We start from the raw sequence: 16,328 nt of genomic DNA on the forward strand, positions 1-16,328 counted from the left end.
TGTCAGAGCAACTTACAATTTTGTCCAATAACAAAAACACTTCTTCGCAGTTAAAACAGAACATTAACCTTTGCAATTTTGCCCACAAAAGACAATCACGTGATGAATTTTTCCCCCACAAAATTTATAGCTGTGTCTTTCTAATGATTTAGAGACAAGATTATAGGTAAATTGCGATGGAACCGAAATAACACCGGAAAGCATGTCAATATTATTTAACTTTGAGGTTCAAGGTAATACACCATAAAGCACTGAAATGCAATTAAAATCATGAAATCAATCAGCGTTTTCAATCAAAACTTACCTCTAATGACAACTATCAAATATGTAATCTTTTAAATATTAAATTCAATGAAAGCAATTTATTTAGCATGAAGTTTGTAGCACAATTTTTGCAAAAAAAAATTGAAAAAGTTTGCTGTTTTATTTAACATATTTATTTTATTTGTTCAGAAAAGTTAAGACTTGCATATTACAATTCATTATATTGTAAAATTGTATCATGTATCAGTCAAAATCACACTGTTTTGGAGAAATTACTATCATGAGACATTTAAGTGTCATATTTGTTTTAGTAAACAGATTTCATAAAAGATTAAACCAATAAATCTGAAACCTCTTGTTTTAAAAATGAAATTGGCCTGAAAATAAAACCATAAAATCTTGTCTCTACTAATGATGTAACTGGCAAAACTATTGAATTAGCCTGCCCTCAGAAAAAGAACCCTAGCAAATAATAATATAAAAGAAATATATGTGAAAGCACATAAAAACTTAAATGAGTTATATGAGTAAGCAAATTTAAATAAAAATAACCTGAAGTGATTTTTTATAATAAAGTAAACAAATCATCAGAAATATTAAAACCATTGCATCTGTACAAATAATTATCAAAAAGACAAACAGCTGTTATTTACATAATGATGGAAAACCTAACCAAGTATCATTTCTGATAATAAAACATCATAAATCTTTAATAAACTCACTTACATAGTGGGAAGGACAGTAACCTGGGTTTTTCTCACAAAATTTAGGATATCATTATATCTCATGCTTGGAAAATTAAAATTGTAACCATTAAAGAAATGCTATCAGTAGCACTTGAGCCCACCTCTACGGTTTGTGCTAAACTGTACATGCCATAACAACAGTTAACGAAACTAAACTTATTTGTATTTTTTTAAATTTATTTTATTTACGCACACCCATTAAAACTGCTTGAAAAACCTGAATATTGGTTTCCAACAGATTAAATACACAGAAATAAAATAAAAAAATTAATAAGACAGTATCAACAGGATTTATATAAACAGTTCTCGATTCTAGTTAAAATCGGGGTTAAATTGCTGAGAGGCAGCACGGAAAACCAACACATCAGTAGTAACTTCAAACCAGATTGGCACAAAATTGTTAGGGGAGGGAGGTGTTCATCACCAATAAAATGAACCAGAAAGAAAGATCTTTGAGCTGTGGGAGTGGGGAGTGGCTGGAAACAACTGCTGCAGCTGACCTTTCCACAGCCGGACGCAGCCGTCGTCCCCGGAGGAGGCGAGGATGGTGCCGGTGATGTTCCAGCACACCCGCCACACGGTGTTGTAGTGGTCGTCGAAGTGCGCGGCCACCTCCACGTCCAGCTTCGGGAGTCCGCTCTGGGCCTCCGTGCTGTCCCTGCACAACCACTTCCAGCAACTGCCGTCTGCTTCGCAAGAACTATCACACACATCCGGCACGTTCAGGCCGATGACCTCGGCAGTTCGTTCACAGCTTACCGTTTATTTCAGTGCGTCCTGTTTCTTAGCTGGTTTCATGAGTGCATTTCCATTAAGATTTTTTGAAGAATTCCAGCACACATCTGATTTTTTTTTCTTTTTGTATAACTACTACTACTGTACAGCATACTACTAATTTTTCTCTAGTATTTCTCATTGGCGTTTTGACAATCCGGCAAAATTTTGCTAACCTGAACCTGGCCACCATCCCAAACGTGCCGGATTTAAGACCTTCTTCTGTTATATGTTCCTCGTGGCTAGAGACAAGATTTTATGGTTTTATTTTTAAAATAGAAGATTTCAGTGTTATTTTTTTTATGAACTCAGTTTATTCATAAAGATAGCACCGTTTTCAACAAATACGACACTTACATGTTCAATGATACTTTGCCAAAACGATGTAATTTTGATGATGCATGTCAAAATACTGGGAACAATACAACTAAATAGCAAGCATGTGTGTGTTTGAAAAAGTACCACTGTCATTACGTAAAAATTATTACTAATAATAGTTGCAAATTAAAAAAATTATTCATACAATTTAATAGTAACTCCATGCTAATTAATTCACATTTATTACATTAATCATATTGAAAGTTTACATTATTACAAACTGAGTTGACTTTTGATTAAATATGCTAGTTAATTTCATTATTTTTGTTGTATTAACTTACATTTCGGTGTTATGGTGTACCGACATGCTTTTCAAAGTTTTTTGGTTTTATTGCAACTCACCATATAATATTGTCCCTACGCATGGCTCATATTCATATGCATCCTAAAAGTAATAAACTTACATAAAATGATAAGCAGAAATTTTAGTGTTAATACAGTTTTATAGTTAAGTAGAAAATTTTTAAACTGCAATCATGGTGTTGGAATTTTAAGCTTCTTATTTAAATGCAATTAAAACATGACTGCATCCACAAATACATAATTCTGAGGAATCAACAACCTTTAGGCTAGACCTCCATACTCCTGTACACAGACAAACTGATTTTTTTTTTCTTCCGTTTACTGACTTTGTGACATTACTTGACTGTTCAAAAATTAAGCTTTTTTTGTAACTGCGATTCCATTGGCATAAAGCACACAAGTGTGTGGGTGACAACTTAAGTACAGTTGAAGGCATAGTAAACATTGTAACCATTTTAAGTACGTAGTGTATAACCTGTTACCAAACAAATTTGTGAAATTTTTCTGTCCATATATATTCCCAGTAATTTACTTCTAATTAAAAATAATTTTTGAAATGCGGGAAAAAAAATAAATAAAAACTCCCATATTCAAAATTGCATAATATTTTTTCCATATATTTGGTTGTAAAACAACTCGGTTCCAAAAATATGTATTTGTATACTTTGAGCAATTTACAGAATTTTGAAAGATATTGCACACCTATGCAATGAAGAATAGGGTCTGCAAACCATTTTTTTTTTTTTTTTAATTTTTATCAAAGTCCAAGATCTTACTCTTCTACACAAATTTTACCAAAGTCAAAGAAAAGTAGTCTTAACTTTGACTTTGAACTTCCGATGCTTCACGCACACCTACAAAGAAGTGTCTGCTTAAATGTGAACTTACTGCTGGGGTCTAAGGGTAACTATTCTGATGTCCTTGGCAGCAATCGCTAGCAGATGGAAACTGCGACCCAAATTCGGGGCAAAGGCAATATCGTGCACTGGGTCCGTGACTGTCGACAAACTCTCTGTCTTGTTCCAACGCCTCATGTTCTCACTGTATTCGTAGATAAACACCTTACTGCCCGAGGATGCGTTGGGATCATCACTTCCAACAGCCAGCATTGGAGGGTGGTTTCTGTAACATCAAAACCATGATATTTGTTACAACATTTTTCCAACTGTAATGCTATTTTTTATACTGGTGTGTTTCCCAGAGACTAAAATGAGTAATGATTTTGCCATTTTTTTTTCAATCCAGACCTCCAGCTAGCTCATGATTGGTCTAGACTGCACAATCATAAAAACACTTCAAGAACTGGATTAGCACTATAAGTTGTAATTCAAAATAGTAAACAAAAATTAGGGTTTTCTATGTTATTTATTGCAAAAATAAACAGAAAAGGTGAAAATAAAGTTTTGTTCATTTATTATTATTTTTAACCATAATTCCATGATGACACAGTTCCATACAAAATTTTAACCTCATCAAGGCAGTTCGTCGCTTCAATTTATACACAGTGAACTACTTTACTTTAAAAAATGACCTAAATGTGCTGGCTAAATCCCGCAGTTACCTTGAACTCACAATACAGTGCATTAACTGCATTTTTTCGTGCGAAAAGTAGCACGCCAAGTCTTGCAGAAGGCCTACGCTGCCATCAGTAATCGAAAATATTTTAAATGATTTTCCGAGAGAAGGTTGGAACTCTTCATTAAAATGTTAGATTTGTGAGTCACTGACCAGCGCGTCCTCACATGGCAACATCCGATTAAAAGATTTCTCGCTTCAAAGTATAAATTTTCATATCCCTACAAGATGCTTTACATTTAGTAATAGTTCATTATAAATTACCGGTACTCTCAGAATTAAGTACCAAAACTGTGGTTGTTTACAGGTACATCGTAATGAGATTTCACTGTAGTCAGAATTTTTTGTGATTCAACCACAGCATTTGTTACCTAAACATGCTAAAATATTTAACAGAGTATACATAATGATTCCTGGCATTGAAGAACTAGTCAAGTATGTTGCTACCATCTTAGTATATTAAACCAATATGAAAGAGCATGTCAGTTAATAGACTTGAAAAGGGAAAAATTATTATTTCTTTCAAGCTGTGTAATTTTATTTATAGAATATTCTCAGCAAAAAGTTAAGTATTTCATTTTGTGTGCACTTTTATCTGATATAAGATAGTTTTAAAAAAATTAAACCACAGCCTAATGCTTATAAATAACTTGACAGAAATTATATTTAATAATTCTTATCTTACTGCATTTAAAATTACAGGTGCATAATAATTTTACTGTCAACGTAAAATTAGACAATATACGGTCATTAGCTTCTTTCAGGTAGAGAGAGCTTTTCTGGTGCCACTTTCATCAGTAAGAGTGATTTACTGTCTCTTTCAAAACAGCAACTGACAGTTATAAAAACAGTTTTACCAGCACAAAGCCAAAGTTGAGAAAACAAACAAAGCAAACGTATAAAGACGTAAAGAACATGGCGTGGCAACAAGATGGCAAATGAGGAGAGCCTTTGCTAGCAGCCACAGGAAAGAGAAGAGAAAGGAAGAGGTAGGAACTCTGCGACAAACTCCATTAGCACTCTTTTCTCCCTTCCCCCCTCCATTCCTGCAGAGGTTCAGCAGGAAATAAAAAAAACAACTGTCAAAAGTGACGTAAGTGAAGCAGTTTAGATGCAAAGTGTATAATTTTTTTCATTCAACTGTTCCCATTAACTGAGAGTACATTGAAATGAAGGGTATGAACATCTGGGAGTTGGAGTGGAAAAGTACTACAAAACAGTGGCACAACAGGCGGTGTGGAGTTTGACAATAAAATTTGAAGATCACTTTAGTTCATTAATAAATATGCAACTATTTTTATTCTAAGAATTTTTATCCATACAATGTTGTTTCTATAAGAAAGATATGAAAATCAACAGTCATCAAATAAGAACCTATTTCCTTAGAAATTTGTGTCAAATTTAAAAAAAAAAAACAGCAATTTGTGTATCAAAATCAAAGTGTTTATCACTAACACAAAGTTTTCTGGTCTGTAAAATTATCTAAGTTTTTTTTCCATGAATAGATTTTTTATGTTGACTACTGTGCTGATAAACAAGACTGACACCCTAGCGTAAGTTTGTGTGTAGGATTGCACTTGGCACTTACAAAATACAAGCCTGCATAGAATTAAATAATTAGGGCTTAATATCTTGTTCTAATCAAGGTCATATGAGATATGAAGGGATGACGAATGAAAGAGCACAGAAAACTGGAGTACTTTACAAACTCCACCAGTTCAAGGAAATCCTCCCCATGTTTCCCACTAGTGAAAAATCTGATTTTAACCCGCCTGAAAATCAAAACCCAGATCGCCTTGGTGCGAAGAGACTAGTGATGGGTCGTTCGTGAACGATTCGTTCTAAAAGAACGAATCTTTGAGAGAACGAAATCTTGCGATTCGTTCGCGATGTAAAGAACCGGCTCTTTGAGAGCCGGTACCTTGAAAGATTCGGAAGAACGAAAACGCGGAGAGAACGAGATGAGAGAACCGGCCACGCGCCCGGTCTGATTCGTTCGTGAAATGATTCATGACGTCAGGAGTCTGAAGAATTAGTAATCACAGCGTGCGCATGTTCACAAGAGCAAACGATAACTGATCAAATAAAATAGGGTAACATGAAAAGTATCTATACCTGAAAATGTCAACTGTTAAGCAGTGGTTTAAAATTGCTTTTTCACATTCACATACACAAATTTGGAAATCAAAAACTACAAAAAAAAAAACGTATGAATTAAAAATAACAGGGAAAGTAACTACAAATGTTCACACTTAAATTTTTGGGTTAATTAATGTACTTTATTTGTCTCTCTTCATACTGAATCGCAGTAGTAGTATTCATTTTTTGTATTATTTTCTCTAAATGTGTTGGTCTACATGTAAACACTTTACTGTCACTAGAGTGTAAATAGCCTGTATATTAATATTTGTAACTTAAAAAGTAATAAAATATAAATAATCTTGTTTCATATACGCAACTGTGATTCACTGGCTACGAAAAGCAATGTTAAAATACAAAAACACGTAGCTAATGCTGTAAAGGATGAACGAGTTATGAGACCTGACAAAAGAGCCAGATCCCATACACAGAAAAGAACGAAAAGAACGAGATGAACGAATCGTTCTGAACGAATCATTTCACGGAACTGATCCAAAAGAACCGATTCGGTCAAAAGAACCGTTCTGCCCATCACTAGAAGAGACGTAATCATCTACCATACATGCCTGTTGTGACTCAATGTGACCAACTGGCCATATCCAACATATTTCCCGAATGATTTCGATCTGCCACAGACTGGAACGATGCACATCATGAAATTTCACCACTTTTATCACAAAGCAGCCAAGACCCTTCTCTCAGACCTCATTAATCTAAAATGCAATTCCATTGTGATTCAATTCCTTACGGACTGGGTGAGGTGGCGCGGTGACAAATCGTCGATTCTCATTCTCGAGAATCTGAGTTTAAAATACTGGTCTCCTGAAATCCCTTCGCAGGCAAATGCTGAGATGTATCCTCACAATGGGCTATGCATATAGCTGACATGACACAGACCCCTGGTAGCCATGTACCCGACATGTGGGTTTGAGTTGGGTTTCTTCAAAAAAACCAACATATACATTTTATTGTCAAACTCTATTTAACCATTTCAATTTTATTGTCAAACTCCAACTACCCTTCACTTTAATGTGCTCTCAGTCGATGGGAACAGTTGAATGAAAAATTTTTTTTAATATTAATGTAAATAAATATTTAATTACAAAAATTAACCTCATATTACAATAAAACATAAATTACACACACAAAGAATGTAAGTACATAAAAGATGCACAAGAAAAAAATACAAAACACAGGCTGATTTCAACTTCTTATAAATAACTATAGATATTAATTTAAGTAATAGATTATTTATAATTCATTTATGGAAAACTAAGAGTGTAGACAACTAAACATAAGGTTATTAATTGGCTCAATGTTTAAACAATCATTTTCAGAAAACCCACCAAAATGCAGACTTTGATAAAATAAAAATAAAAAAGGAGGGGGGGGGGGGGGGGGGTTGACTCTGTAAAGTCACTTTACGGACGATAATTTTACGTGACAACGTCATACGAAAACATTGATGAAAAATTGCATACTTTTTAAATTTTAAAATATTATTTACAGTTATTTGCAAATTTAATTTAAATAATTTGTTTGAATATAATCACAAACAATTAGTTAAAAAGCCAGCCTCTCGCGCGGTGGTCGGTCGGTTCTCGCACGCTCGGCTCAGTGCAGCCGGCGCTCATCGATTCGCAAGACGTGATCACGTACGGGAGCAGGTGCGCGTGGTGTGCGTGGTACTCGCCGGTTGAAGGAGGGGTTCCAGCTGAGGCAGCTGCAGGGCAGCTTGCAGGAGATCTCGTGCTGCAGCGTCCACTGGCTGAGGTTCATGACGTCGGGGGCCTCGTAGATGCGCACCACGCCGTCGGCCGAGCACGCGGCCAGCAGCAGCCCCAGGGCCTTGGGGGCGAAGCTCACGTCCGTCACCGAGGTGCGCGAGTCCACCAGGTTGGTGCGCCGCACCCAGTGCCTCGTGCCGCGGTCCCCGGGCGCCGAGCCTTCGCCCACTGCCCGCACAGCGTTCCGTCATCGTGTACCGTAACACGGGGTGAATAGAAACAGTCTGCTAAAAAGGTCATTTATGAATAAAAACCAATTAATTTTTAATCCTTACATTTTTAAAGTCATTTGCCAACACTGTTAAGAATGATTTTTCATTGAAGATTTAGTTTTCCTGAATCTCTAAATGGACTGTTTCCATTCACCCCGCTGTTTCTATTCACCCCGTTTTACAGTACTGGGGAAAAAAAACCAGTTCCTAGGAGGCCCACCCAGTCGGACGGGATGATGAGTGCGACGCTCGCCGGTGCTTCTAGCGCGGTGTCTCCTCTGAGAACAAGGCTCCGAACGGGCACACAGTCTTCTCGTCATGCACGGGGCAAATACGAGATCCAAGCGGTAACCGTAACATTAGATGCCAGAGAAACTACGTTCAAAGTGCAATAAAATACCCCTGAGCACTTTTGACAACCACATCACATCTTAGCACCTTTTACTCTCCCAAAAAATTACAGATTTAAAAAGTGAATCCGGAAAAAAGGAACCAATTGTCTGCCCTCAGTACATTCTCAATCGCTTTTCGTGAACAGACACTACTCAGATATCTTGAGCAGATTTTAAATCGTATGGTTTCGTCTGGAGTTCGGCACTCCGTATGTGAGCCCAGGTAGGTGGGCCCCTTTATAATAAGGTTCTGTTAACTGATCTGTTAATAATTTCAAAGCATCTTGAAGGCATCCAAAAAATGCATAATTTTAAGTGAGAAATCCTTCAAAGTGATGTTCCAATGGCTCTCTTTATGCCTCTGAATGTAAATACAAAAAAAAAAAATTCAGTTTTGGGTATCATATTCTATACTACAGCCCTACCTATTCAAGTAAAGAAAACAATATCAAAGATATATTTCCTACAGTATATATTGTATACTATAATCCCGCCCCGTTTAGTATATTTTGCAATACCTCATGTGTATACTTTAATTGTTTAATGTTTTTTACTGATTTAAACTTCTCCGGTATCGTAAAATATACTTCAGCCCTATCTATTCTAGTATAGATCACGATACTGAAAATATATTTTGTACACCAATTTGCTTTTCAAAAACAATAACTTTTCAAAACAAGCAGGTGAATCTTCCCCGTCCAAAACGCCCATTCCCACACTTATACCGTAAGAACATTCAGGTCGTAGTTACTTTAGCACAGCGACTTCATAAATATCCCTACCATATCGCAATGTATAAGTATATAACATTTTTTTACTAGATAACCACCCTCACCAAAACGTTCGCTTTGTTTTTATCACTTTAACAATTGCAAAACTAACCTATAAAAAAAGAGCCTTTTTTTATATTACCTAATATGATTCACTTACACATAGAAACTATTACACAACACACCTCTCACCTAACACATCAAACAAAATGCACATAAAACACAACTAAATATCACAAACATTTAAAAACTATAGCATCACTGTCCTGTTCACTACTATACTCACAACCACACATACTTTCTCTACACTGTGCCGTTATATTAATTCAATATAAATATACACGACCATACTCTTCTCTTGTGGCTACTACACTCATTATCACACTTATACAATAAATTTCAACAAATTTCTTAATACTTATTTTGTGTTTCTACTCACTTTATAAATATATTCAGTTCTACCTATTAATTAATTTCTCCTTATACTACGACCGCTACTATCGCTTCATAACTCATACCATAATTTTCACTGTGCTATTTTGGCTTTTTCTGTTGCCAATATTACATACTATATTTTACTTTGTTTCGCCATTCAATTTATCATCGTTGGCCAACTTCCATGACATCGTACATTTCCCCCACTTTATTCCAACCAGTGTTAAGTACCTACCCAGTACGGTATTGCAACGTGAACTTGACCAGATTTTTAGAGCGAAACATGTTTCCCGAGGGGGTAACAATTTTTGAGCGTTACAAAATTTCTGAATGCATGAGGGGAACCAGGAGTGGAGGGGAATAGTAGTTAGGTACGTGGTGGGGGAACAGACAGAGGAGATAGCACGAAATTTTGCACACACGTGCACTCACACACTTCAACTCTTGCCATCTTACGCATTAGAGCATTTGCACCCTCGCGCTCTTGCACACGGGCAATTGTTTCTTTGGGGGTGGCGCGTCGAGTTATCCCCACCCCGGGGTCGTCGGCGCTGTCTGTGATCTGTGGAGCAGCCTCGGGCGGGCCCCACGTGGGGCTTAACCACACAGTGCTGCAGGCCTGACGCGACCCCAACTCGGGCAGAGGGCAACACAACTGGGTTTGAGCTTATAGAAGTGCACCGCACCACTGGCCATCTTCGCAGGGAAAATAGTGTTCTTTCGTGCATAACATTAATTTAATTACTTGCATACATCAGTATTGTTTAACAGTGTTACCTGAGTTTTTTTTTTATTATATGAGGACATACCCGCATCCTTACTATTCTCAATTATTAACTTTTGTTCAATAAAAAGATACTAATAATTAATCACTATCTATACCTATATAAGCAGCAAGTTTCACTTCCGTTGCGTGTGGAATCCACGCACACAATTTTTTTGATACTATTCGTTATTTATTTTCTTATGTTAAATGTTTTACATTTATTTGTCTGGAGCCATTTACTCGCCTTCCTTCACTTCCACTGCATAGAAAGCCACCATGTATGAACCCACTCTTAAACTGCTTCGTGAAGAGTGTCAAATCTGGCTTTGTTTAAATAAATAGCACTTATTGTAGCAAATCAATGCATGGCTACTTAGGTTCATGATAATAATCAATAACCAAACGCAATGCATTATTTCTAACACTTTACATAGTGCCAATATGATTTTGTCCTAATCAGGGAAGGAAATGTAATAAACATATGAAATTTTACACACAAAAAATTTACGTGTTTTATTCATGGTGAGAATGCCGAGACTGCAAAATAACGTGGTTTATAAAATAGTAAAAGTTATAAAGCATTACGCACATCCATTTATTTTTTTTTCCTTCTCCAGGGCATCCACACAAATCTGTAATAAAATTTTCCTGACATTACCCTGACACAAAATTTTGAAAATTTCCTGACTAACATTTTAAAATGATTTGCCTATTATGCAATTTTCTTAAAAACAAAGAAAATGCAGCCTACCCCATCCCTACAACTGATTCATTGCCGACTGGAGCACAAATTTTCCCCCTTCAAATTATCATCACCGAGGTATTTCAGTAATTTTTTGCCGGATTCCAAGTGGAATCCCTGGCTTCCGAAAGAGGTGGGAACTTGGTCCTGGAGCTGGTAAGGGGGCCGCCTCACCTATCTCCTCCCACACGGCGGCGGTGCGGTCGAAGGAGCAGGTGGCCAGCACCTGGCCGAACTCCGGGTGAGCCCACGTCACCTTCCACACGGAGCCGCTGTGGGCCTTCCAGCTGGCCGTCATGAGCCAGCCGTCCTGCTCGTCCTGGTCCCACACCTGCGGCAGCCGAGCCTCAACCTCCGAGCCCCCGTGCCCTCGGCTGGACAACCTCAACAAACAACACTGCTCATAGTTCATGTGCACAAAAAAAATTTTCTTTTTTGACGTGACAACATCTAATAAATGATGAACGCCGGATACACGCACGAAAAAGGGTCCCGTTACGCACATTGTCCCATTATGCTGTGTCCCGTTACGCTCATTGTAAACTTGTGTGCATCTATCTCTCTTCCACTCGATTCGAACAACCATCCACTTGCCTTTTTCGAGGCACATTAAACTTGAAACACTCCCATTCGTTTCCAACTTTTCCCATCATCATCCTATCCTCAACAGAATAACACAGTGATTGGAAGAAGTTAAACAGCAAACACGTATAAAAGTTAAAGTTAAAATAATCTCTTCGTTAAAGTAATAAACATATTTGGATTAATGAGTGCAAATAAAAGTAAATTTATCAATTAAATTGTAGATTTCATTTCACTCCTTCTTTGTATCCATACAAAATAGTGATAATTCAATAAAAATTATTCAATTTTATTCATAACAGTATGCAATCATTTCATCAATGTTTTGTTATGACGTTTTCACGTTAAACTATCGTCCGTAAACCGACTTTACAGACAACCAAATTTTTTTTGTTAGTTGAATACTTACTGATAGGCCCCTTTTGTTCAGACTTCTTTCTAGAACACTTATCTAGTGTGTATCTGAAATGTGTACCCCCAATATTTAATTAGATTGCTTCCAACACTTACTTTATAAGTTCAAAGTCGGTCAGTGCAACTCACCTTTTTTTTTAGTTTAAAGGTGCGATACAAAATAAAAAAAAAAAATTCAAAATGTTCAGAATGGTATATCTGTGTCTGTATAAATCAACACTAGCTGAGACACGTGCCAAGGACTTTACGAGTCATCGCGGTGAGTGGCAAGTGCAGCTTCGCCAACCACCTACATTCCCAGAGTTAGCAGAGGAATCAGAGTGAGCAGCCAACACACCCAGGGCCAGATGCCAGAACAGTGCAATCAGTGTGACCACCCTACTGGAGTGCTGCAGCAACTTCACTCCAGGACCAGTGTAGGAGGCACTCCATACCCACACAGTCTCAGTGCAGGGATGTTCCGCTAACACAAGTCGAATTCGAAGAAGACAAAACGTCATTTTACAAAGACTGACATCACTGGCGAAACAGTTAACATTATTCAGGAGTGTCCCTCTTGAGTAAAATTCTTACGTTTCTGCTTTCCCAAAAATTTATAATGAATTTTCCAAAAATTCTTTTTCGAACACTAAAGATGTCCCTGTATTTACCCTGAAAACAGCATTGAAAAATTCCAACTGGTTTCTGAGAAATAATTGTTTATAGCTTACATTACAATACCTGTGCATTGACGTTGCCACTTTCCGTTGTGGGTCTGTATGTTTATGTTCTGGAGAACTTTAGTCAAATAGTGAGAATGGTCAATTAGATTAGGTTAGCTACCTTAAAAATACTTAATAACATTGTGGATGGTTGGTTAGGTTCGTATAATTACATTAAAAATACTGTTAAATATTTTTAATGGTTGCTTAGATATTACCAACTTAAGATGTACCTCTCCTGACCTAACTAACAATTCACATGATTTCACACACAGTATTATTTATATAGCTAACCTAAGCTAATTAACCGTCCACATTTTTTAAAAGTATTTTTAATGCAGCTTGACTATTCTCTAATTTCTCCATCACTTAAGTAAATGAAAGACAATGTGGACACATTTTGTGCATGTTTTGATCCGCTAATGAAGTTATTCATACGAGCTGCGAACTTCTGTAACCTTCGATGAACTCTGGAACTGTTCAGGCCTTGGAAAGGACTTGTGTGAACACGTCGCTATGCTACATTGGAATTCCTAAACTACCATAATACCATAGTTTAGAGTATTTTTAATGTAGCTTACTAACCTAACCAACCATCCACAATATTTAAAAAAAAAATTTATCCTAATCTGAATGAAAATTCTCACTATTTAATAAATTTGTAATATTTAAACCAAACATGCACAAATGCAGCCTCAGAATACTGTTGTAAATGTTAGGCTTGTCCATCCTGTGACACTCCATGTACACAAACGTTAAAAAAATGACAACGGCTGTGTCAATGCATAGGTACTGTAATGTAAGCAGAACTGTTCCGTATCACGTATCCAAGTTTATACTGTGATCCTGATGGCATGATTCTCTATAATTATCCTGTTGTACATGATGCTTGCTGTTTTAATTTTGTGAGTTGAAAGATCCTGGACAAAAAATATTGCAATACTAACACTGTTAGGAAGTAAATCAAAAAAACCTTTTCAAATTTAATTTGATCTGATAATATGATCATAATTTATTGTTACATCAAAATTGTTGTTATATTCAGTTTCTTTCGATGTACTTAAGACAGCAAGCATCATGTACCACACGAGCAATGTATTCAAGATTATGCCATTAGTATCAATGGATAGATTTGGATACGCGATACCAAAGTTTTACAATGTAAGCTATAAATGGTGATTCCTAAGACACCGGTAGGAATTTAAAGACGCTGTTTTCGGGGTAGATAGAGGAAGGTCTTTTGTGTTCGAAAAAAGTATTTTCGGAATTGTATTAATAATTTCCGGGAAAGCCGCGAAGTTAGTATATTACCCTGATTCCCCTCCCTGTTAGATCATACCCAACAAAGCATACTTACTTTGACAAACTGATCGCTGGAGCACGTGGCCATTCGCTGACCGTAGTAATCATAAGCAACATCATGAATAAGATCTTTGTGCTCTGCGGTAATGCTCTGCGCTTCGAACATGTCATTAAATAAAAATACCCAATAATATGTTTAATCTGTAACAAATAAGACTCCCTTCCTTAACCAAAGAACGCTCACATTCTACAAAATGTTTTACACAGCTTGATTGTTATTAATAACAATGTTCATTGTTGTTTACACTCGTAGAGTGAATATTAAGGTAGAGCCCAACTATAGCAAAGACTCAATATAAATAAAGACAACACGCAGAACCAGTAACAAAATTAAAATTGGACAAACAGTGCACCGGAGATTCACAGTTGATTTTAATGAGGAAGTCTTAGACAATTAATTTATCATTTGAAATATAAACAATGTGTTCCATAATGGGCGGAGCTAAAAAATATATATTTTTCAGTCATAGCATCTTATATATGTAAATATTCCTCATTTGAATCAAGTAGCCACTCAGATGAGTTTGAGAATATAACGAATTTCTCTAGAAAGGAGAACAGCGGCTTTTGAATTAATGACACTAGTAGTTGATGAGCCCAGTCTTAATATTGTGTTAGATGGACGTTTCAGATATAATTGTAAATTTTTTAGTAATATTGTATTAACTTGACACTCATTCAATTGTGTACTGCCTGCTGATAAGTTGAACTTTGAAATTAGAATGACAATAAAATTATGTTTTTTTTTTTAGAAACATAATAAGTGAGTGTGTTTGTCATTATTTAGTAACTCAAGGAACAGAAGACCAGACTCGACAAAGGATTGGAACAGGAAATCAAAGTTGACGAACCTGGTTCAAGAGGAAAGGGACGTGTTAAGGCAAAAGATTGCCATCGTTTACTTTACCCTTGGAACACAAATTACGATACTTAGAAATAATAAGGTTTTTTATGCTAATTTTATTCATTTATATGCAAAAATTTTTCTAATCCTTGCTTTTAATCGTTGCATTATTTTTGTATGTAACTAAAGAATGTTGAAAAAAAAATTTTTGTTAAAGTTTAATGCTGATGTAATGTGTCATGAATTATGTAAAGGCAAGCTCTTATTTTGTTGAACAGTTATATCATAACTATTAACTACTACAAATAGTTATATGAAATTTATCATACTTAAATTGAAATATTGGTAAAAGCTGAAAGCATCAGCTAAAGTAATTAAGTCAACAAAATAAATTTGATTCTTCTCTAAAATTAATACTGTGTTTTTAAGAATACAAGATATTCTTTATCTGTAGATGATTCTTTAGTATGTTGGTTTAATTTTTTTTTACATGTGGTTCACCATATCTTAGATCAGAATAATATTATTATACTGGAATGTTATTAGCGTTCTAAAACTTAACAAAACAAGTTGATGTAAGATGTACCAACTAGTCAGAAATATTTACAGGTAACATTTAACTCTTTGAACTCCTATACATAATATGTTCATGGCTTCTTTAATGTACCCAGTATTTTTATGAACTGTTAAATGTTTTTTGTTTTCATTGTGATAATAGTCACCCAGGTATCCGCCAAATAAAATAAGTTTTTATGAACCAAAAAAATGAATAGTATTTGTTGAAATTGTCAGGCCCTTAAATATTAAAACAAGAACTTTCCATTACTCCAAACGTGACTAAGGGCGCGGTTACACGGGACCCTGAACTACTTCAGGTGAACATGTTTAAGTAAACACGTTTACAATCGCGAAAGTGTGCGGTTACACGGTAGTTGCTGAAAAGTGTGTTTAGCTCTAAAACCGATTGTCTACTGTCAACGAATGACTGTGTTGTTGATCTCTATTTTTTAATTGCATTCAGAAAACGCGGGATTTTCTCACTTGTTTATACAGCAGTATCAGCAGAAATGAAATGTGTTTACATATTGCTCAATATTTTTTTACAAATCGGGAATTCAAACATGCACAGTAAAATTTTTAAA

At 35.9% G+C, this 16,328-nt stretch overlaps 1 protein-coding gene across 6 annotated transcripts in view; it reads right to left on the reverse strand.

The window, feature by feature from the left end:
- The window catches only part of LOC134541689 (nucleoporin SEH1), a 68,719-nt gene extending 54,121 nt beyond the window's left edge, over positions 1-14,598 (reverse strand). For 3 of the 6 annotated variants that reach the window (XM_063385308.1, XM_063385306.1, XM_063385310.1), the window contains exons 1-5: positions 14,338-14,581; positions 11,458-11,666; positions 7,873-8,134; positions 3,354-3,587; positions 1,511-1,668 (exon numbers count right to left, since the gene is read on the reverse strand). In XM_063385308.1, the coding sequence (XP_063241378.1) occupies positions 1,511-1,668; positions 3,354-3,587; positions 7,873-8,134; positions 11,458-11,666; positions 14,338-14,453 (979 nt within the window). In that variant the 5' untranslated portion in view covers positions 14,454-14,581. Of the gene's footprint in view, positions 1-1,510; positions 1,669-3,353; positions 3,588-7,872; positions 8,135-11,457; positions 11,667-14,337 lie in introns of all 6 variants that reach the window. The other 3 variants (XM_063385309.1, XM_063385307.1, XM_063385311.1) reach the window with 2 other exon arrangements.
- Positions 14,599-16,328: the final 1,730 nt, after the last annotated feature.

The sequence above is a fragment of the Bacillus rossius genome, assembly GCF_032445375.1.
Source record: "Bacillus rossius redtenbacheri isolate Brsri chromosome 4 unlocalized genomic scaffold, Brsri_v3 Brsri_v3_scf4_1, whole genome shotgun sequence".
NCBI classification, from domain to species: domain Eukaryota; kingdom Metazoa; phylum Arthropoda; class Insecta; order Phasmatodea; family Bacillidae; genus Bacillus; species Bacillus rossius.